The 24,470-nt window shown below is 36.9% G+C and overlaps 1 protein-coding gene across 8 annotated transcripts in view; it reads left to right on the forward strand.

Annotated features, from left to right (window-relative positions):
* Window positions 1–24,470, forward strand: part of CDK19 (cyclin dependent kinase 19) — a 133,889-nt gene that overhangs the window by 35,814 nt on the left and 73,605 nt on the right. For 7 of the 8 annotated variants that reach the window (XM_054195490.1, XM_054195485.1, XM_054195488.1 and 4 more), the window contains one exon: window positions 15,958–16,068. In XM_054195490.1, the coding sequence (XP_054051465.1) occupies window positions 15,958–16,068 (111 nt within the window). Of the gene's footprint in view, window positions 1–15,957; window positions 16,069–16,384; window positions 16,711–24,470 lie in introns of those variants that run through there. The other variant, XM_054195491.1, reaches the window with a different exon arrangement.

Consider the following 24,470-nt stretch of genomic DNA (forward strand, 5'->3'; position numbering starts at 1 on the left):
TTTTTGCCTCAGTCTTGTTTTTCCTACCTAGTTCATTCCTTTTTTTCTGCTCTTTGTCCTATTTCCCACTCCTTGCCTCACCAACGCTGTTTTTTGCCTCTTCAGCTTTGCTAGTGCCCTCTGCTTTTTTTTTTTCCCTCTTCCCTTCTGTTTCCACAGCCAGTCACATTCCTCTTCACTGATACACTATTGTAGTCCATGTATCCTTCTCCGTTGGTCCAGCTCTTCTCTAGTGTCCTCCTCCAAGGTCTCGTGTGTCTCCTCACTGCTGATTCCAGCTCCGCTGTTCCTCCCGGTTGCTGAGCAGAGCAGCTGGTAAGCTGCCGCCTGTGTCCCTTTCCTTCTGGCTGCCATGCTGGTTTCCTTCTCCCTGGGGTGGTTCTCCTTCCTACCTCTCCTCTTTCTGAAGTCCCTTGTCTCTTCATGTCCCTTGCCCCAGAAGAAGTCGGCCTTCTCCTCAGGGACTGAATTACGCAGGAGAAAAGTGGGAGAAACTTTCTGCTTTTGTTTTAGTGCCAGAGCTGTCTCTAACATGCATCATTTAACAGCTCTAAAGGTCTCATAAGTCCGTTTCTACAGAGTATGTGCAAATAACATTTTTTTCCCCAAGGGAAAGTGAAGCATCAGATGGCAGTTTGATGACATGAAATTGCTTAGCCTTGTTTTGTTCTTTTGCTAACCTGTGCAGAAGTGCAAAACGTCTCACAATACTGAGTAGCTTGTGTGATAAAATTATGTTTGCGTCTATCAGCATTGAATTTTAATGTAGTGGAAATGGGAGAGAAACAACCCCAGGTATTTACAGACAGCGGTGTCTTCTTGAATGATTGTTATTCTGGCACAAGTTTGAGGGTAGGAGGAGAATCTCTGAATCTTCATCCCTATTCTTCTGGAAACAGCTTCAAGTCCAGGAGCAGTCAAAAAGACAAATTCAGAGTCACTAGAATTACTTTAAAGTGAATTACCGAAGTCAAGACCTGATAACAAACCAGACTTGATCAATCTCATAAATCCCTGGTGCGTCCAGACTTTGAGTGTCTATGTGCCATCCTGATGCCTTTCCACCTCAGAAAGGATACAGTAGCACTAGGAAAGGTAAAGAGAAGGGAAGTCAAGAGAGTCAGTGATACAAAACTACTTCTGTATGAACAGAGACAAAATAGGCTAGGCATCTGTGAGTGGGAAGGGGGGGAAGCTGAAGGAAGATGCGGGAGGTCTAAAATCACAGACTTATATTGAAAAGTTAATTAGGGAATTGTTATTCAGTGTTTATTGGAACAGAGGAACTAGGGCAATTGAAGGAAAATAGCCAATCTCTTCCCAATACAACTTAATTTTGAAAAATAGCTCCTCACCTTGTAGAGACCAGACATAGGACTAAGTTGGGGAAGAGCAATGTGGCTGGGGGCTAATCGAGCAAATGCACAAAACTGGTGGAGGGCCTTGATTTAAACGGGTTCTTAAGTCCCTGATCTGGTGGCTTGTTGGAAGCAGACTGCGCATACCATGAAAGGCTTGTGCTGTCTGTGCTGCTTTATGTGTTCTTTTCCTTGGCGTTTGCCTCAGGTACATCAGGGACAGGGTAGTAACCAGTCGTAAAATGATTCTTGAGTCTGAATCGAGTACAGCAGCTCTTGCTTCTGGTTGTTCCCATAAACCATGTAGTCATTTACAAGAACACCACTGAGTACAAACCATGTAAGAGCTCCTGTATTTCTTTTTTTTCCCCAAGTAATGTGAAATTGTTATTCTAGAAGGAAGATGCACATAAATGAACTCTGTCATTTTGGTTAGGATTATAAAAATGTTATTTCCTACCGCTAAATGAGATACACCAGGTCTGGAAGAGTTCTGTTTTAGGTCTTGAGAGTGACTTCCAATTCTCATTTCTGCATAATATCTGGGACAGGATCTGCACTCAGTTCTCAGGAACAAAGTCTAATGTGAGTGTTCGTGGTATGCTGTTTTCAGGGTGATGTGGTTTTTGATGACTTGGGCAAAAAGTCAGTCCAGCACCCACTTGCTTGCAGTAAAAGTTACTTTAAACAAAGATTATATTCAGTGCAAGTTAAATGCAGAATGCCACATGCCTAACCTCTTGTGGCCGTTAATATTAACTGGTTTCTACTAGTTACTAGTTTCTTCATCTTATTACCTACTGTTGTTTCAAAACCTCTCTTACAAAACTAATGTTGTTCTGAGTCCTTATAGGTTGCCATAAGAGCATATTTGCTATGCTTGTTTATGTTTGCATCTCTTTGCGCACCAAATTTTGTGAATTATATTAAGCCACCTTTTGAGCCTTCCCAAACTGTATCAGTCTTTACTGGTGGAAATACTGATTTTGCTGCATTCATTGCCTCATTGAAGAACTTTTCATATTTAACTGAAGAATGAGGAAATAGTAGGCTTTAGATTACAAGGTGTCTTTTTTTTTTCTTTTTTTCAATCCAGTTTCAGTCTGATCATGAGAGTATGAGAGGAATCTTGTGGTAGGCGTTTAATGACTTGGGAGACCGCCAATGAACATCTTGTTTTAGCTTGCTTCACACATTAGGTTTGTCTAATATGTGGCTAAAAAGATTGCAGAAAATTTGGGTAAAAAGTGAAAACCTGTGAGCAAAAGCAGAACAAATTTAATAAGTAGCTGTGTTAATAAATGCTAAGAACGTTCTAGCCTTGTGCTTCCAGAGTGAAATGCTGAATTTGTTGTAATTCGTAGAATCATAGAATACGAGGTTGGAAGGGACCTCAAGGATCATCTGGTCCAACCTTTCTTGTCAAAAGCATGGTGTAGACACCCTGACCCAGCACCTTGTCCAGCCAAATCTTAAAAGCCCAACGTTGGGGAATCCATCACTGCTCTGGGGAGATTCTTCCAATGGCTGTTTTTTCTCATTGTGAAAATTTTTCCTGTTGTGTCCAGTTGGAATCTCCTCAGGATTAACTTCTACCCATTGCTCCTAATCTTTTCCCTGTGACTCCTGGTAAAAAGGGAGTCTCCATCTTCTTTGTAGCCCCCCGTTAAATACTGGAATAGGGTGATAAGGTCTCCCCTAAGCCTTCTTTTCTCAAGGCTGAAGACACCCAGTTCTCTCAGCCTTTCCTCATATGGTGGGCTTTCCAGTCCTTTAAACATCTTTGTGGGCCCTTCTCTGGACCCTCTCCTGCCTGTCCACATCTTTTTTTTTTTTTTTTGTATAGCAGGGACCAAAACTGAACGCAGTATTCCGGGTTTGGACTGACAAGTGCTGAGTGGAGTGGGATAATGACTTCTTTATCTCTGCTGGTGATGCCCTTGTTGATGCAACACAGCATCTCGTTGTCTTGCTTTGCTGCAGCAGCACACTGCTCACTCATATTGAGGTGCTTGTTCCACCAGGACCCCCAGGTCCCTTTCCACAGAGCTACTCCCCAGCCAGGTAGATCCCAGCCTGTGCTGCACTCCTGGATTATGTCTTCCCAGGTGCAGGACCCTACGTTAAATAACTGTCAATAGACTAATTGCTTCTATAATTCTTGAGTAAAAGCTGTGAAAGTGTAATATGCTTAAATTAATCCTATCCTGAAACAGTCTACAAGAAACCTGATTGTAAAATGGATGTAAATCCAATTCTGCAAAACTTTTGCTATTTTAAACGGACCCAAGTTAATGAAATGAAGTTAACCAAAAAATACTCACATTCTCTCCTCCAGTCTGCAGGCATGTTTCTCACTTGAAGCGTGGTATTAGACTCAATTTATACTTGCAACTTTAGGTTTGTCTATTACCTTGTTTAACTAGAGGTAAGACATTAAAGCAGATCAGTTGAAGTACATCAAACTTTAATGGATGCTGTCATTCAGAACTAAGCAGCTTTAACTTGATTCCCATAAGGAACAGAGGTTTAATGTGCTTAATAAGTTTTGAGTTCATACCTCTGATTTGATTTAATTTTCCATTTAAAGACGACTTGAACTATAAATTATATATCTAAACTCCTGCCTCCCAGTCTGGAGTAAGTAGAGGGAGTACATATGAAGAATAATCATTAGCTTTTCTTTTTTTTTTTTTTCCCCCCCTCTTCTCTCTTTAGCTGTAAGAAGGTTACTTTTAATCCTGACAGATGAAAATACATACAATTTATGCCACATAGTACTGTCGCTGAAAACTTAGTTCTATGTACAAGATTATATTATTCATTCCTGAAAAATGTACTATTTCTGTGATTAAGCGTCATGGAGACAGGACCTAACAGAATTGTACCCTGACAGGACGTCGCTGTTGTGTTGGTGAATCAACCATCAGTGTTCAATCCATATTGGGGCATAGACACTTGGTTTAATTTCTTCTCGGTTTCTTAGAACATTGGCTTTATGCTGATTGCAGGTTAGCTGGTACCTGATCTATCGCAAAACTAGTAGGTGCAAAGTTAAGCCATCATAAGTGTCTTTTCATACAGTTTTGAATCACAGGAGAGTGTTGCATTAATACTTTGTGTTATGAGACGAGTGCCTTTTTAATATGCTATTAGAAATTCTAAATTGTTGTTAGACTACTGCCTAATTATAACACTTAATTTATATACCTGTGCATTTTTGTGTCTGAGAAATAATTGTATGCAAGTTGAGGTCTTGGATGTGACTATACTCAGCAGCAGCATATTCTTCAACCTCAAATAATACACTGAGTCCTTTTCAAAGCAGGGGTAGACTTAAATTCCGGAGTAGGATTCGTAATGTTCAGCATGCACACTTGAGAAGCTGTGTAGGATTTGAGTTACATGATGTATGCAACATTTCTTGGCTCTCCCAGGGCTGAGATATCATCCTTCAAGCTACAGGGAGTTACCTTTCTTTATTTGGAATATTGTCATGAAGTCTTAAGTGCTTGAGCTGTGTCCTTTCAGACACTGTGCCCCTTCCATCCAGCATGTCAGAGCAGTAGAGAGATGACTACAGCCAGGTTTGCCACTTGGTGGAGGTGCTTTGGTTATTGAGCTGTCAGATTAAGAGTACGTGCTGGCAGTCTCCCAGCCAATTTCTTACAGAGCCGAATCTGTTATCTGTCACCTGAGAGAACCCCTCATGGATTGAATTTTACAGGTGATTTTGGCAGAGATTTTGGCGCTTGGGTGTAGGTGTGAGAGGGATGTTGATCAGCTCAACATTGTCACGCTTGATGTGCTCTGGGTCTATATAGAAGCAAAACCAGGAAACTTTCATATCATATGATAGTGAACTTCAGGATCAAAAGCAGAGCACGGAGCCGCCCTTTTCTCTGAGTCCGATAGACGTATTTACCAAGTTGGGAGTCTGGTCATTATCACCAGTAGGATACGAGAAGTTGTTGGATGGAAGTTTTTTCAAGGTCTAGATTTTATTTTCATCGTAACTGTCAAATAACTTGTATTATAATTTGTGTTGTGTAGTTTGTGATGTATAAACTGTGGATAATGGAAGAGTATCACAAAAATGAAAACTTGATTTAATAATAAAAACAATAACCAAAAAGTCGGGTAGCGGAGATAATAAGTAAACTTTAGGAATAAAGAGAAAAATAGGTTGTAAAAACATTTTCTGTGGGGATTCTTTTCAGGATAGCATTGTAGTCACCGCCCAATCCTTTGCACAGCTTAGAAATTTATTACCTCTTGAGAGATGCATCACTATGGGGCCATAATTAATTATGTTGAGATTGGAAAAACATACTTTTTGATCATTCTTTTGCTAAAACACTAGTCCTCTTACTCTGGTTCGTATAACATTTACCTTTCTGAAGTCTTTTTGAGGAGGAAAACCTACTTTGAGAAATGGATGATTGATCAGAATTGATGTCTAGTATTGTTATTTGTCCTTCTACAATGGTTTTGGAAAACCTCAGTTGCTGTCAGTGTTTATTCTCTGTGAGATACTGTGAAAAAACAAAGTGGTAACCTGTTGCCAGGAAATCAGAAATATGCAGAAATGTTAGAATTAGCATTGCAAAGGGAAACTAGTTGCAGTTTAAAGTTTAAACACCTAGACTGTATGTGTAGGTTTGTGGAATCATGTGATGCTACTTCTGAATTTTAAAGATTTATTAGCGAAGTGGTGTGTCATGTGTGTCCCGCCCCATTGTGAAGACAATTCTAATATAGCTTTAGGTTTAAGAGTCTTTGTTTGTTTGATGGGAAATTTATTTATCTTCTCAGTAACAAAAGAAGCGTCTTTTCTAGTCAATCAAAAAGTTAATTCAGGGTATCTTAAAATCTTCAGAAATTATAGACATTCCACATTGCTTTTTAGCAGGTTACTTTCTATAGATGTTTTCTATTTAGTTGTTGATGTTATCTGAGTGGATGTATGTTCTTTTATTTTCTTGTAGGTCAAATAAGAAGAAAAATCTCTGTGATAGAGCTTACACTTCTCTATACCTTTCAATCGGGAGGAAAATGGTTATTGTTAAATCTGTCAGAGTGACCAAGTTTGACTACAGAGATGCCTTTAAGAGAATCTGATCGTCCTAAAGGAAACGAGGTTTCCTTTGGGAAGATGCAGAAATTCAATAATAATTCAGATGTATTATAGAGAAAAGATATGAAAATAAATTATATATTTAATATATGCACGAGAACTAAGCTGATACTGTATGATCTTAATGTCAGCATTTCCTTATATAGTTGTATTAAAAATTAACAATTTTCTTGTTTTGGAAGTAATTTTACAATGGTTCTTTCTTACTGTTTAAAAGTCCATGTCATGATATACCATACTGGTAACTATGAAATTGGAAGAATCACTATACTTCTATTTCTGCCTATGTTCTTCAAGAAAAATGCTAAAGTTACTTAATTTTCTTTTTCTGGGAACCTCAAGAATTAAAAATGCAGCTACTCCAGTTTCTACTCCTTTATTTTAGTTAAAATGTAATACTTTTGAAAAGCCTTTTGCCAAGCTTTTGTTTCAGAATAATAATGTTATTTAGCAATGCCAGACCATTTTCAGCTCCCGAAATGAAAATATTTATAGAATAAATGCTTTCTTAATCCTTGTCATAGGAGGAGGGTGGGGCAGGGTTTTGTCCTCTTCCTGTCCTGATGTTTGGCAATTTACTGGCTAGATTCTGTTCAGCGTCTTTTTACTTACTTATTTTTTTAAAACTTATTTTATCGTTCTCTTGTTGGAGTTTGGAGCCCTCACAGTTCAGGGTCAGCGTGCTTTAGAGAGATGGAAGTGTGAAGAAAGGAGAAGGTTGAAGAAAGTGTAGAGCAGATTTGGAGGGATGCTTCAATGTGAAGGACTGCTTGGGATAAAAATGATGAAAACTGGGTGCTTGTGTAGGAGAATCAGAGGGAAGAAGAGAGTCTGCTTAACCTCATGCTTTGAAATATTTTAGCTTTTTAATTTTCATTTGGAGCATGCCTTGTAAACTGAGGCAGCACTGCTCGCAGTTCATGTAAGTTAGGCTGGTTGTATTTTAGGCATTTCAGTCTGCCTCCCCACCTTGGTTTTGCGTGCCAAAGGCTGTCCAAGGACAGGGCTTGACTAGACCAGTATACAAAGAATATGTCCTCTGAAACAGAGCTTAAGCTGCCACTTAAACTATTAGCTTTCTTCCTAAGTTCTTTGGACAGTTGTTTATTTGCTTTTTATGTGTGTGTGTCCGTATCCATCTTTATATGTTGCTTACCTCTTTTTATGAGGCCTCTTATACATGTGCCTGCCACAGACAGCTTGGAGCTGGAAGGGATGGTAAATGAAGCAACCATACCTGTTTGAAGCTATTACTAAGTAAAGACTTTTTTAAAATTATTTTTTCTAATTTTTATTTCTACTTCAGTTATGTGGTAATTCTGTAAGTGGGATTTCTCCAGCTAAACAATTGGAAAATACCAAACTTGAGAATCAATTGGGTCACTAAACAAAGCTGAATTTTGAGTAGGTTTTTTAATGTAGTACAGAGAGTTTCCCTCTTTTTCTTCTCTTCCTGATAACTTAGGGACCTGTAGCACAGTTAACAAAGGACTGTTCTTGTAAGTTTAATAAAATTAATAGCAGCCTAGTTTTATTTTTTTATTTTGAGAGGTCCATATAAACATCCCTAAGGGAAAAGCTGCAGCATGAACTTGGTATGGTAATAGGCATCAGAGGGTCTATGTGGAAAGGATAATGTTAATAACACGGAGGAGAGAATGTAGTCTTGATTAATAACATCTAAATAAGCTGGAATTTTTAAAGAGCTTCTGAAGGAGTAAAATTATGATCTTTACGTTCCTTTGAAAACACCAGCTTCAATTTAAAACCAACTTCAGTGACCTTAGAGCCTTTGAATATATTCATCACACAAGAGATGTCTTTAAAATTCTACAGCGTACAACTGCTTTTATAAGTAATCAGGCTCATGCTTTGGTCTTTCCTATGACTTCTTGTGATCCACCTCTCTGCCAGTTAAAGGTTTTGGTTCTAACCTTGAAAATGGTTAAATGCATTACAAAGTGCATTTCCATCAATGAAACTACCAGGACTGTTGTCGTTCAGTTTAACTACATAGATCAAAAGACTGGGGTAATCTGCACGAAAGGTACAAAAGCTTCTGAAATGAGATTTGTCTCAGAATAAATTTCTGAAGATGATTATGGGTTTTGTCTTTGCTGACCCAGAAATACATGTTTACTGCGAGATTTACTAGTGTAAGTAGTGAGAGCAGTGTTTGTCTTCCTGTTTTCTCTAATTTTTCTTAGGTTTCCTTCACAGCAAGATGAAAGCATCTGTCCTCACCCTGCTTTTGTAGGTCATAGCTAGAAAGCATGATTCGTCCTATGGTGAAAAAGTGTTTCTGTGCAAGAGTTGTTTCCTCGAGGAATGCACTGTCTGACTATTTTTAAATGTGCTAAACACCTTCATAATTGATCGTGGTGTTTACCATTAGGAACAGCATAACTCTTCTGTCTCACAGAAGTTGTCTTTTTCTTTGGGAGGAAAAAGGCAGAACTTTCTATACCTCAAAAGAGCAAGAGACTTGCTAGGTGCTAGTCTATTTCACATAAAAGTTACTTGCATTATATGGTGACAGACAATTTGTAGGCTGAGTTTAAACCAAGTTACTGTAGGAGCTGGCTATCAGTCAGTACATGATCTTTTTCATCTGCTGGAAATGATCAATAAAACCTCACCAAACCCACCCTTCATGAAGGCTTCTATAAAAGCATATATTATATGGACATTACATCACTGGATCTAGTGGCTGACTCTTATATCAAGTTAACCAAGTAATTTTTTTTTTTCCAATGGTGATTAAGCTGCAAATGAGATAGGCTGTTTTCCCGGCTATTGAAAAGCTGTTCCTGAACCTTCTTGTTCACAAGATGCCATCTTGCAGGGTAAATTTATCTGTTACCAGTTTTGTCTGTTTGTTCTTGAACCGTCATTGCCATTTAGTGTAATTATGTCTTTCATCTTTAGTGCTCACGCCTTTGTATTTTAGTGGATATCAATCTTATTTCCTTTCAGTATTTGATTTATTACAGTAATTGAGCAAGCTTTTTCTTCCCTGTTGAGGGATAGATTGTTTGCTCCTTTGATCACCCTTTGCCTCATTCAGGGTGAGTTAATCTCTGTGTTTGTGTGTGGAGGGGGAGGCGTTTGAGCATAGGTAAAGAAAACTATATATAGTCTTTAAAAAAATATATCATAGAAGCCTTTTATGTATTGATATCAATACATCTTTTTCTCTTCTGTAAATACCTCAACTAGTATATCTAATATCAAATTCGCCCTCTTAATTTTCTTTGTTTTATAGTAATCCACTTCTGCCTTTTTGTCACTTGCACCTGATGACTTCTCAGTCTGTCGTAAAAATTCTTGGTTATTTTCTGAGTGCATGAATTCAGACTTTGTGCTGTTAATTTCATCCCATTTCTGTTACCCTTTTCTATTCAGTCATAGAATAAAGTATCATAAAAGGGTCAAAAAAAGATGATGTATTATCACACTCCTTTTCTTCATTGGGAATGCTACCTTTGTTTAATCAGATGATTTCATTCACACTGATGATTTTGATGCTAAGATGGGTTGTATTAATAATCACAATACCTATTCTTTGGTAACTCTCCAAATAGTTAATATATAGAACTACTTTACCTTGAAATGTTTTCTGTCAGCAGCTACCTTTTAAGTAGTTTCTTGCTCACCTCAAGCTTCTTCCAGTTGTCATCTTTCCCATCTGACAAAGTACTTAATGCTCTTATAAAGCTGAAATTTACAGACTTACAGATCTTCTGCCTGTTATCAGAGAAGAAAATCAGGATCGTTTGTTTTTAACACATCTTTCTTTATATTCATTGTTTCAAACTTTTTTTTTTGCATGCTTTGAATTAACAGGTCTGCAAAGGCCTTTTCTCCTTTCCCTGTCCTGTTTATAAATGTATGTGCTATATTTGCTAATTGTGTGACGCCACCTCTGAGTTCTGCTTGTCTGATTTGTACTAACTTTCACTTTTTAAAATGTGAGGCATTTCCATTATGTGTGTGTGTGTTCTCGCCATGGTCAATATTGTAGCTGTCATTAAAACCTGAGGTAAAATATTTTAGATATTTATTCTTGTCTTTAAACTATATGATATCCCACTTTTACTTTCTTATTCTTGTGCTTGCGCGCTCTCTTGTGCTCCTTCTCTGGCTAGACGATCTTTTCTGTTTATGTTGACTTTCCATGCAAAGTCTAACTCGGCTTGACTGCTGACACTTTACATTTCCAATGCTTCGAGCTTCTATACCAATTCTGTCGCCAGCTTAATTTTTTCTCAGGCATCAGAGACTTTCCCATTATGTTCCCCTCCCCTGCTGTAAGAGACATTCACTTGTGAGGGAAATGCTCAGTGTCCCTTGTGAGAAAACTTGCTCATCAGACAGCAGAAGAAATTACTAGCAATTCTCCATCTACTGTGTAGCTGCCTGGAATCCTACAAACTATTTCATGCTATTTAGGCTATCCAAATGCAGCATTTAAAAATTTGACACCATAGCATCAACCAAGGGCTGTAACAAGCAAAGATGCTTATGAGATTCTCTTGACCAGAAGAATAATTAAAAAAAAAAATTAAATCTAATATGTTTATAAGAAAGCTATTGTACAGGACAGTCAAAGTTGCACAGATACTGACAATTCAGAATGATGTCCTTCTCAATGGCTTTCTGCCTAACTTGTTTTGTATGCTGTTACCAAGAAAGAAATGTAATGTAACTCACCTGAGAGACAGGTTTTTATTAGCATTTTACTGCAAGTTGGGTATGATGGAACTTACATTTTAGAGGATCAATAAGCTAAGGTACTATTAAAATATGATGCTGTGTTGACTTTGTAATAAATTCTAGCAGTTGCAAATCCTTTTTATGTTCAGGTTGTTATCTTGTAATAAAATGTTGTCAGGTACGCTGGATCTTTCAATTACTAGGACAGTATATTAATTTCTTCTTTCTAACATTAGACTTGAATTAACCCAGTCTCCAAATGGATTTACTTCTGCGTAAGACTTAAGAAAAATAGTGTTGGTGTTATGTTTCATTCATCCGTTTTAGTTTTCATTCATCTGTTTAAAGTTTATACGGCAATCTGTGGTGCAGAAAAGCTGCAGCCAATGATTTACCTGTGTCTGGGATTCTAGATATGGCTAAAATGCACATTTGTGAAGTGTGTTTATGGTGATGAACGGACATACAACCATTTCAGAAAAAGGTGCATGAATTAACTGTTAGAAGTATGTGGCATGTGCCAGCTAATAAGGTGAGTAGTGAAAGGGGGAAACTGCAAGGTGAGCCATAAGACTAAGCTAAAGTCTTACCTAAATGTAGTCTTACGACTCGCTCTCTTTTTTCCTCTTCTGCCCTTTATCTCTCCTATTTGGACAATGTATTTAAAAATACATTCTGCTCCCTTATTCGGAGAATTTGAAGGCAGGTTTGTTCTCAGCCTGCACAAAGGCAATAGCAACCCTGAGCTCTTCATAGCAGAAGGTGTCAGAGAAGCAAAAGTGGCAAATCTAACGTGAGATGAGTTAGGTCTTTGTTTTCAAGATTAGGGTTACCTTTAAAGCAATACATGATTCTGAAGCCATTTAGACAAATATTAATGATAACACAGTTAGGTGGTTGGTGTAGAAGTTAAATATTGACAAAATTCTAGTCAAACATGAAAGTCGTTAGGGTAGGTGGTTGATAAACCATGATGCAAGTAGCTTTAAATATATCGCCATGTTTTCACATTATTGGCTTCCACCTGTCTGCTTTAATGAAAATATTGTTTCCGAAGTCTCTGATTTCTTCTTAGCTAAATCTTAGATCGATACTTGTCTTTGAAACACTTGTCTCAAATTTGCTGTCTCTTGATTTCCATAGCTGTGTATTTGGTTCTGCCCTATATTCCTTTCTGACCACATCTTCCCAGTGTTTTTTGAATGACCCTGCTCATCTCTGCTCTTGTTGTACCTGTGAGTAATATCGGTTTGGTCCCTGTGGTCCCCTTCTCTTCTGCTGTAGTCTGTCTCTAAAGGAGACTATTTTTAGACATAAATGTGACCAGTGTTTCTGTTCGTGACTCATGCTAGTCACTTGTACCCTAAGATATGGTTTCTGATCTAGTCTAGGTGGTGTCTAGCACTGTTGCAAGCCCAGCGTAGCTAGAGCAGAGCTCCTGTTTGTGACCCAGTGCGTTGGACTCTGCAGCCGATGTTTCCTTGGCCTAATAATTCCGGATGCTGCGACACTGGTAGTCTTAAGGACCAGAATGCCACAAAGCCTTTAAAACCGTTCTGGTCTGGATGTGTGCCACTTCTTTCCTCTTGAATCTTTTTATTTTATGTGAAATTTCTTATGGCCTCCTGTTATATTAAGGTTGTGGCTCAGTAGGAGAGGAAGGCGTAAAGGTCCGTTATTTGCTAAAACTACAAAAAGCACTTTCAAAATGATCCCCTGGTAATTGCAGAGTACTCACTTAAGACACACAAATGAGAATTAACAGAAAAATTGAGTCATCTTCCTCCTTAACAAATTTGTTCATTTGTTGGAGCACAGAATAGATAACACAAAAGCTTATTTAAATGTTCTTAATAATAATTTATCAGTATTTTCTACTACAGACTATTAGGTGGAACGAGATAATTTGAAAAGTTTTCAGTCTAGATTTTGATATTGGTTGGTGTCTAATAAAACTACAGAATGATTTTAAGTCAGGGAATCAAGTCCTTAAATGTTCTGTGTAAATTATGAATGTCCTCTTAAATATAACTATTAGATAAGATGTGTTTAGTATTAATGTCCCTGAAATGTTTTGCTTGGTAACTGCTCCTCTTGAGGGAAAAACCCAAACATTGTTATTTATAAGGCTGCTGTAGCCCCTATGGTGGAAGGTATGCAGAACACCTCAGCATCTTCCAGATTGCAACTTTAAAAATAACCTTATTGCTTTTAACATGCTCATTTACAATATGGTTTAGAAAAACTGCTCGGTTTTCTGAGCAGAGCAGAGTTGAGAAGCAGGCGGGTAGAGAGTGGATCTGTAACCTGCGTAAACAGAGCGTGTTAGTTTGGTGGGAGCTCTTGCCATCGGTGGCTGCAGTGATAACTAGTCACCCAGCAGCTGGAAAATACAGTGTCAGAACTTTATTGCAGATACTGTTTGTTGGCCTTGCAGTGCTCTGGTCTTCAGCTACAGACATTCTTTGCTAGAAACTCAACGCATATAGTATAACACTAACATAATGACTTCTTCCTCATGTTCTCGTGTATTTTTACAAAAATCGGTGTTTAAGATTATACCAGTAACGGTTTGATTCCATCAGGTGAAAAATGCTGGGTTTGGGTAAGGATACTTGTTGTGTCATCTAAGCTGAATCAAAAGACAAGAACAATGCATTAGAAATAACTTACTCATTGTAAATGAGTGTATGTCACTGTTTTGGATAAGAAGTTCACCACTTTCCTTAATATGAAAGTGTCCTTTTTCGCAACTTGCATGAAAAGGAGAGGTTTCAGTTTTCACTTATTAATCAGGTCGTTCTGATCGATGGTGACAACTGCTACATACAGTTTCTCTGTGTGGACTGGTGTGAGCAGTGGTGTTTGAAAGCTGCAGAATGTAAACATTCCTGTCCTGTTTTCTTAGAGCACCTTTCAATTCAATGCACAACACTTCAGGCATCATTTCTGTTCTTATGCTCTACATAATACCTGTGTTGACTTGTTTATTGTATGCTAGCATTTGATATGGAACTATAAACTTTGGCTGTTGCTTATGTGAAGTTTTACTTATTTTGAGAGAACGCTTTATTTAATCTTTCTTTTTTTTATTAAAAAAAACAAGTTGGAATGAATTTATATTGCTATTGCTGACAACAGTGTCTTTAAGAACGATCTAATAGCAATTAAAAAAAAATGTGCCTACTATAATGTTTTTTTCTGCCCCTGGTTTAAAAATTATCCTAAAATGAAAAGAACTCTGTATTAAAAAAGAAAAGAAAAAAGTCAGAGTCGTCACGTTAAATCCCTACTAGAAAACGTTTTGTTTTTTTTTTTTAATATGACTAAAGACAAGGTATGCAGCAACATCTCTCAATGCATGTTGAAGAGCACCAATTTTAATCTCTAGGGTTTTGTTAATTTATAATTCTGCAAGTTTTTACTTTTTGTTAAGTGTCAAAATGATTTTTGCTGTATTTCCTAAGTGATACCTGGGCATAACTATTGATTGGTCATTAGGGAGGAATTTCTTTCTTTTACAGCTAGAAATGCTTGTGTTAGGGAGAAGAAGAAACAGAGGGAAAACATTTATTGCATGATAGAAAAAGCATTTAAATGACTTAATTTGCTGGAAAACTGGAATAGATTTAAGCAGTTGTAATATTCTTTAGAAGATTCCTTGTCTTGACAGGTATGTGTATAGCCGAAGGATAATATAATTTAAAATTAATCCTTTTCCTTATTTTCCACCCCCCCCACTCTAAAATAAACATCTTGAATCCCTTTCTGTAAGGTGAAAAAAAGGAAGGTTCATTTCTCTCAAATGTGCCTTCGAACCTGCTCCATTTACTGTTTCGCCATTATAAATTGATTCTTGGCAATTTATATACTAGTGCTGCAGATGCAAGCAATTTTCAGATAAAACAGAAACAATCAATCATTCTTGTGGCTGCAGTATGGAGGGGAGGGGGGGAAAAAAAAAGTGATTCCATGGAAATGATATTTTTGGGAGTACTGCTTCCCAGCTCCTCCTGAGGACTGATTTCATCTGGTAGAAGGGTGATTTCAGCAGCGGTGCCTGTTTTAATGTGCTGTCTAATTAGTCATGAGAGCTAGTTTTTGGTTTTTTTTCTGGAAAGCAGAAAATAAGCTTGGGTTTATTATTAGGACAGTTGTTGAAATAACCATTAGAAAAAGGGTTTTGGTAAACTTTTCTCTGAAAGCACCCTTATGTTCTGAGAAGAACCACCCCACAGTCTTCCAGGCAAGCGAGGCAGGGATTCGATGCAAAATAAATTGGTAATACAGTAATTATGTGGTGATCAAGAACTGTACGTCCACACAAAGAATTGGACCAGCTGCATGAGCTTCATTCTGGCATCCTTAAATCCCAATGCTCGCCTTTGATGAGAGAAGAGTTACATTTGTGTGTAATGACATCCTCTAAGCTAGAAGCTGAGGGCGAGTGGGGTGAGTAGGTAGGATGGGCAGCTGGGTGCTGAGTGTGGGACAGAGGGAAAGGTAGCTAGCGATGGTCACCTGTGCTTGCAGAACAGCAACTCATGCTACACAAGCTGCATATATCCTGATTTTGACATTTTGAAAATAATGTGCTGAATCAGTGTCATCTTTTCTTCTAGGGTCTGTTTTAGGATGGCTTGTTTGCTATTTGTGCTAAGACCTGTTTTGGTTTTTTTTGTTGTTGTTGTGTTTGCTTTCCTTAACAAGCACAGAAGTAACAAGAGCTTCTCTGTTTCTCTGCAGCTTTTACGAGAGTTGAAGCACCCTAACGTGATTGCGTTGCAGAAGGTTTTCCTTTCTCACAGTGACAGAAAGGTTTGGCTGCTCTTTGATTATGCTGAACATGATTTGTGGGTAAGTACAGATCCCCCTGAATGTTTGAGGTAGTGTAATATGAGCTTGTTCATACTCAAGTGTGTGTGGCGTACCTTTGTACAGCACAGAGGTGCATACATTTCTTGCTCTGTAATTAAGGATCTAACTGACATCCTGTTCTTCGTACACTTTAAAACCTGCAAAAGGCTATGTAGAATTTTTTATAGTCAGATTTCATTTTGAAGGTAGGAGAATTTTCCTACAAGCTTTAATTGGAGTGAAAGAAAGCTTTCTGAAATTGAGACCTTCTGAAATAGAGATTAGAAACGTATTTAATATTTTCTTTTTCCTGCAGTTTTACACACACACACACGAACCGAGGAGAGACTGCTTTATTGAATTCTCTCACTGAGATATAGTGGAAGTGACCAACATTCAATCATCTAATTATAAACAGTGAATTTATGACTGTATGGGTGGAAAGAAAATAAAGAAAAAAAAAAGTAAGCACTGCTAATTGGGCCTACTGATGGACTGTCGCTACGTGGAAGAGGAGAAGAGACTCAGATGTCTGTTTTTAAGTTTCCAGCAAAATATGATATGATTTGATTTAATCTAAGATAGAGGTGGACATCAATGACATCATGAGTTGATCTCAAGCACCATGCCTGTTGATATGATGTGAGTTGCTTGGACCTGGATTTGTGTTTAAACTTAAAAAATATCAAACACTTAATAAGAGTAATCAATAAGTTTTTATAATTCCTTTGAAAATACTGGCAAGGAGAGGAAGTGGTAATATTAATTCCAATACTACTTTTTAAGGCTTCAGTAATATAGAAGTTGCTATTACTAATGTTAGTGAAAAATTGTACAATTTTTTTTGTACTTAGCTTTCAAGACCTAATGAATATGTACTTGTAAATGATACAAAAATTGTTATCTGAAAGGAAAGTAAAATTAGACCATGCAAAAAGATACTGTTGTCTCGGAACAAATAAAGTCACGGTATTTCATTGCCCTTCATGTGCTTAAAAAATATTTAATTTTATTTCTTTTATGGGGTAGCAGCTTTGTATTTTAAAAGTTTTCTTCATTGAAGTTCAGTGTACACTGAGAGTTTGTGTATTTCTCACAACTGGTGACAGTGATGATGAGTAGGAATGCAGCAGCTAAAACCCTGTGTGGACAGAATTTATTTGTGCATCAATTGAGTTTACTCATTTTATAGAACAACCGTAACAAACACATTTTACAGCTATGTTGAATAGCATATTTAAAACACCCTTTTTCTAACCTTTTCCATTTGAATTTATTTTGGGCGTGTGGTTTTTACACTACGTGGTGATTTTTTTCACAGGATTTAACAGCTTTAGATAAAGAATCACGGCAGTCTAATGTTCTTATCACTCCTCACATGGCTGGGTATTGGTCATAATGTCAGTGAAGTTAATTCTTCTCTATTGTTTGAGACTGAAATGTTTATTGCTCTAGTTATTTGATGTGAACTGATCTCCCACTTCCTAACTCTTACTTTTTTTTCTATGGGACATGCTACACAAATCATTTCTCCTTTCCTGTATAATTGCCCATGTTTCCTTGCTTCTTAAGCCTTTGCCAGGAATTCTTTTTCCTCCCTTGCATAAAGGTAGCCATGTTCCAGGCAGTCTTGGTTCTGGCTTAACCTTGGTCCTCATGTCTTTAACTGTCAGCACTTCCCAAGCATCGCTCTTAATTCCCCTTTTGTCTCTTTTGCTCACTCCCAACTTTGTGTCTTTTTCCACGCTGCCCTCCTACACATGGAACAGCCTCCCAATTAACGTACGTAAAGATCCTTCACTATCCTCCTTCAAAAAAACCTCCTGAAAATCCACTTATTTTGTAACGCATTTCAGTGATAACAATCACTTGTCATTCTGTCTGTGTTGTGTTGTGTTTTGCATTTCCTGTGCTTTACAGCTTGTGCCCTTTCAGCTCTTTCGGGGTAGAAATTGTAGTAGGGGACTTGCACATTTTTTTATTGCTTAGCACCATGTGCTTCCCCAGCACTACATAAAACCAAAATATGTCTATTCATTGTGCGTATCAGTTTAGAAGGATTTAAGTTTTGGAATTGTAGATGTGCTGTCACTAGAGAGATGTAGATTCCCAGAGGCCAACGGTTTCAAAAGTAAGTAGCTTAGAGTTACTTCCCAAAATTTGTCTGTGAGTATAGGAATCGTCCTTCTGTTCAAAGCCGCCCAGCTTTAGTAACTCCTGTTGCCTACAATGAGGAGGGTAAATGCTCATCACTTACAAACATCAGATTAATTAAAATCATTACATTTTCAGCTTCTGTACTGGAAATATTTGGCAAGAGATGAATAAACTATATTAGATGCTATCTTATTATGTTCATTTTGTAATACTGAAAAAAATTGTCCCGTTCCAATGAGGAAAAGTGGTGGTGCCAATTAAGCTTATTAAAAAGTTCTTTTATGATGAGCAAGAACTTCTTTTTTCACTTTGCATTTAATTCCCAAGGATCAGACTGCTCAAATCTGAAATTTGAGTATAGATAGCAGCATACTTTGTAATTTGCTATAACTTCTGGTGATATCGTTACCAAGGGATGAAGAAAGCCATGCTAATATGAACTACTTTTGACAGGTATCGGTAAAGACTTATTATGTTGTCCTTGCCTACAAACATATCCACTATTTAATAACTAAGCCTATCAAAGATTTTTTTCTTCATCGCTTCTCAAGTTACATTATACAAAACAATGCAAAGCCATTCATGAGGTCACAATAAAGAATGTCTAAGAAAACAGGAATTCTTTTGACCAGTTGATTTATAACTAATTTGCTTTAATTACCAAAATTCCTAGTGTAGTCCACAAATTATTTCCTTATGATTTTTCCTGGCTATTAGTCTCAGTCGACTGGTAAAGTTCTTAGGCTGTTGGATGTGCCACATATGTTAATTTACAGTATATTGTCTACACTGTCATCACTGCTTATGCTCATGCTATGAAGTAAATGCAAGATTCCTTAGCTTGTCCCTCAGTGTAAAAGAAGCATCTGATGCAAGGATAAAATTGTGTTTGTCCACAGATGCCATTGAATGTCTCATACGTTATCAGCCACATCCTTTCTTAATTCCTGGTAACTTGCTTCAGTCTTACACCTTTACATTCCGATGGTCTGAGACTTTCGGTGTCAGATGTTCATAGCCACAAAACCAACTGTTTCCTCTTTCTTCTCTTGTGAGGGACATTCCTTTTTCAATGTCTACTCCTAAGGTCTCGGATACTTTTAATCCAAATTGTATTCAGTTTTTCTGCCTTGAGTAATTTATATTGAGATAAAAAATAATGCAATTCCGTTAACACATAGCTGAGTTAATCTTCAGTCCATGAGTGGAACTGATACTGTTTTTAAGTTACCTTTTCCAGCACACAGTTAGAACTTCATAGTCTTACAAATTATGCAGGGGTGAAATCTTTCCAAGAAAGTGTAATTCCTTCAACTAATATGTGTCTTTTTCTGCTGGTTCATTACTGACCTTTTGAAAAAAATGGTTGTTTTAAATGCATGATTTCTTGCTGTTTTATCACTAAGGAATAACTTACTTTCCTATTCAACTTTCATGTATGTTCTTATTTTGCTTTAGTCTTAAGTTGTATACTGCTGTCCAGAACTTCCTACGTAAAGCTCATACCTTTTAAAACATTGTTCAAATTTATATTAAATACATTAAATGCATAGTGATTACTCAATTGGAATTTTCTTAAAGTTTGATGCAAGTGAGGTCTGCTCGGGAAGTGAATTCTACTTGTTGTCAGTGTAGTTACTTTTAGCCATTGGAGAGGTTGCAGTGCTTAGAGTTTTTCTTTTGTTCCCAGCTAGTCTCCTATACTTCTACAGCATCAGCTTTTTAGTATTGGAAATATTTTCCAAAGCACACATTTTTGGTGTTAGTACTGCGGATAAGCAGTCTCTAATTCCACAGTCTCTATATTTTTAAATAGGATTTTTGATTCTAAGCAACGTTTTTGTAACCTTTTTTTATGTTCTGAATTGATAGGGTGTCTACTTTCCTAGCTGTGGTACAGAGTTAATTCCCAGAGTCATTTAATATGTGTGTGTAACTTAAAAGCTTAAGATCCACCTATTCTGGAGATCTATGTTGTAATTTAAATCAGAAGCTTCTTAAAAAAAAATTTTTATCTTACTCTGAAAAAGTGACGTTTTTATCACAGTAAAATGTGTTGAATGTGTTTTATAGCCATAAAAACATTGTTGGGTCTTAATAAGTGATTAAATAAATTATTGAATATGATTTTATAATATTGGCTGGGATGGTATGTTCACTCTCTAAGACCTGCTAAACCATGATTTTTTTTTTTAGGTTTGGTTGAATGTTTCTCTCTTATGATTAGATTCAAGTGATCTCTAACAACTAACTCCTTAGCAGCAAATACCACTGAGAAACTTGGAGTAAAATTCATCTTGAAACTGTCTTTTATAATAATAAAAATGTATGGACAGACTGTCTCTGTATTATATGAAATACTTGTTATATATATATTTCTGCTTTTTAAAAATGTAGGATACAGATTATAAGCATAGTTGTGTGTACCTAAAAATAATCATCAAGTAATGGACAGGAGAAAATAATCTTCCTACATGTGAATTTCATAATACTAGCTGACTCTCTCAGTATACAAATAAATATACTTAATTTCAGCTAACAGCATTTTGAGTAATGTTCAATGTTCTTATGCTAAATGAAATTGTGAGGGTGTTGCATACTGATTTGTGCAATAAACTTGCACATTTGTTTGATCACATAGATGTTTTCTAATAGGTCTGAGTTTTAGTCTTCTGCAAATTTGGTGTAATCATTTGTAATTCTTAGTTTTACTGGGCTTCAGTTTAGCTTCCAGTGGTGAGGATAACTCAGATGCTAGTTGATCACAAATTCTTATATACATGAAAATACCTTTCTCAGTGTATGAGGGTTTTTTCTTTTTTAGTTTTCTATGGTCGTGTATATTTTTTTTTTAATTCAGTCCTGCTCCATTAGGTGATTTTTCATGCAGCCTTGATGATTGATTTTTCATATGTTGTGCACATATTTACCAAAACAGGATTCTACTAGCTGGCAGAAATATTCAAATAAAAGATTTGTTAGGGTAGAAGGGAATGGGCTGGCATAATTTTTGATTACTTTAAAGTTACTATTTTTATCATTAGCCGTTGTTACAGAAAGTCTTTATGGCATGATTTATCACTTCCAAATATAATGGGTAGGATCTTTTTGACACTAAAGTGATGGCTGGATTTCTTGCAGAGAACAGTGCTATTCCTTGTCGGTAGCTGTCTGTCTGCGAATGTGTTTCTCATGTCACAAAACTTGCTTTTTCTGACAAGTTGTAGGGTTTTGAGGGTAGTTCGTAGGTTCATTTTCTGTACCATGAAGCGTGAGGATTGGAGGAGACAACGGGTAGGAACAGGCGTCAAAGACAGAGGCAAGGGTGCAAAAGCACAAAGTGTGCGAAGAATTAATGTGAATAGAGTGGCATGAATACTGAGTGTTTCAGATACGTACTGAAAGGGTAGCTGAATTCTGATGGTTTTTATTATCATCGTATAGAGTTATTTTGATATATTTAGATCTGAAAGATCTAGAAGACCTAGAAAGACCCCGGCAAAACCTGGGAAAATTGTACTTAATCTCTTTGTCTGCTCTGTGCTTCAAAGCTTAGCTATTTAAAGCAAGTTGGCATTACCAAAAGTTAGTGTATTAAAGCTTGTCTCACTGTTACTTAAGATGTCGACCTCTTGTCACTTGGAAATGGATTTTTCATTAGGCAGTTTGGATAATGACATTCTAAAAAAGACACTTGATGATAGTGGCGTACTGGCATCGTTTAGAGTGAGGCTCTTGAGGCATATTTTTTTTCTCCCCTCCTCTTTTGAAAGACTGTTGTGTATTGATTGCTGTAATGCTCCCAAAACTGGAAACTTAAGTGATCACTGTAGAAATACTTTTACCCACTTTTGTTTTGATTTTATTTTATTTCGCTTGTGATATACTCTTGACAAAATTTTTTTAGTGTCTAAAACTTTCATCTCGGAAATGAGTCCTAGGTGTAGGCTTATGAAGCTGTGATTTATTTTTGGAATAGTCAACAAATGTTACTCAGGTTAGTTGGGTCTGTCTTTGCTTCCTCTTTTTGAAAATTGTGTAAACAATGCGCATTTAGTTCTTGTGCTACCTTTAGATTTTCGTTTATTTTTTCTGTAGCCTTTGAAGTGCTTTACGTTTAGCACTCAGTATTTGTCACCTTTGTTTGAGTATTGATTGCTAAAGAGAGGAGGTGGAAATCATTTTATGTTTAAAATAAAACTTGAGGCCATGTAATTTGAATCCTCCTCTGGACTTTGGCACAGATTTAATGTGTGTCCAAGCTTCCGTTTCTTTAATATTAAAATGTAATTTTACTTTTTACTGGCGCATTGACATAATTCTGTTTTATTCTCAAAGGTAGGATTAGGGATTGGATAGAAAGAAGGTTTTTTTGCTAAAGTGTGGGAGCAAACAGACAATTTACTTAAGCAGGGAGAGGCATCTGTGTTGACATGATTGCATTTCAGTTTGATGGAGATGAATGTAATTTTGAAACAAGCATCGCCTTGAGCAGTAGAACTCAAGAAGTCAGATTTTCTAGGGGGCTGTGTCTTGAGGTCTGTGGATCATCTCATGTCTGTTGAGGTGAGATATCACACTGTAACTTCACTTAGTCAGACATGCATAAAATCTCTCTAGCTGTCTGCTGATTTCCATGAAAACTTTCCAGGTCTGACTCATTTGTTTGTTTTAACAACAAACAAATTAACTAATTAACAAATTTTAACAAATTATCAAACTTTAACTCTGTCATACCGAACGACAATTCTTGGAATCAAGAATGTGATGACACAAACACAGAGAGAGTATGTTTGCATCAGCTTGACCTTCCTTGGAAGCAGGCTAAAGTTAGGATCTTCTTGAATGCTCATTTAACTGCTGGGTAAATACTAGGGGTTTTCATGGAAAAAAACTAAATGAGTTTGCTCTACGTGTTCACTTTGTTTATGGTAGAGGATTTAGAAAATGTACATAGTTCCTCATCAGCCTGTGTCCAAACCAATTTCAACACACTAGGTAACATAGAGAACTAGAGAAGCAGATGAACTACTAGACTGAATGCTGTTTCATGAATCACTGTGTTTTCTTTTAGAATGCTTAGCTCTCTTTCACTTCTTTCATATCATTTGTATGGTCTTGGCTTTGCTAAGCTAAAATGCTAAATGCTAAAGCTAAAATGATCTTGCTGAAGCCAGTTCATCCATGCTTCTCCTCAATTTTTACTACATTTTTTGAAGTTGAAAATTGGGAACGTGCAGCTCGTAAATAAAACCAATAGTTCAGAGGTTGCAAACAGCAAATTATAGCAAATCTCTGGAAGCTTCATTACTTTTCTAAATGTTACTAAATTTATACTCTAATGTTGGTCAATGAAGTACTAATTTAATTTAGAATACAGAATTAAAGCCACTGCCACAAAGTTGATGTCTTGTTTAAATTTAAAACAAAACATGTAAAAGCAATAGAAATATTTTTGCATTATGTTTATTTTCAAAATACCTACTTGGCTCACATTGTTCATGGAATCCAATCAGTGGCAGCATGTTTTTAAGATTTAGGAATCTGAAAATACAGATGCATAGGAAGGGAAAGTGACTTGGCTCTTTTGCTGAATAGATTCAAATATTGCTTGGAGTTTCATTTACCTCATATGACATGCGTTATTCGTTCATTTTGAGGCAATTTAGATATATCAGAAGGGGAGCTTGCATCTGCAGTGTTCTAATGCACTAATTAAAATGAAATTATGGCTGGATAACAGTTGTGGATGGGTTTCTGTTCTGTAGCATGCAACGGGTATAGTGTGCGCTGATGATTAAGACTTCCCCAAACTTCTGCTGAATGTGTCTGTCTATTGTCCAGCTTTTGTGGCGAGGTGTTCTATCAGAATACAGGAATTAAGTAATCTTTAGGGAGTGACAGTGAAAAAAGACATGGAGAATGCTGAAGCTGTTTGACCCTCCGTCTGCTTGTAGTCTTGCTACAAACATGCCTTTCTGACTTAACTGGATTGTGGAAGTCCTCATGTTTTGTTCTTAGTGGTTATCCATTAGGGGTAAGATTCAGCAAAAAACTTGAACATTCCTAAAGGTTAGAAGATTGCAATATCCAAGCACACCTCCTGGTTTCCAGAAAGAGATGCTGAATGTCCTTCATACTTCTCAGGATTTAAATCAATACCCCCAGCTCTTGGGACAGTCTTGATGCTGTGCTATTCTGCAAAAAGATTTACTGAATGAGAGAAAAGAGGAGTGTGGTTTTGA

This window comes from Rissa tridactyla, chromosome 3, assembly GCF_028500815.1.
Source record: "Rissa tridactyla isolate bRisTri1 chromosome 3, bRisTri1.patW.cur.20221130, whole genome shotgun sequence".
NCBI lineage: Eukaryota > Metazoa > Chordata > Aves > Charadriiformes > Laridae > Rissa > Rissa tridactyla.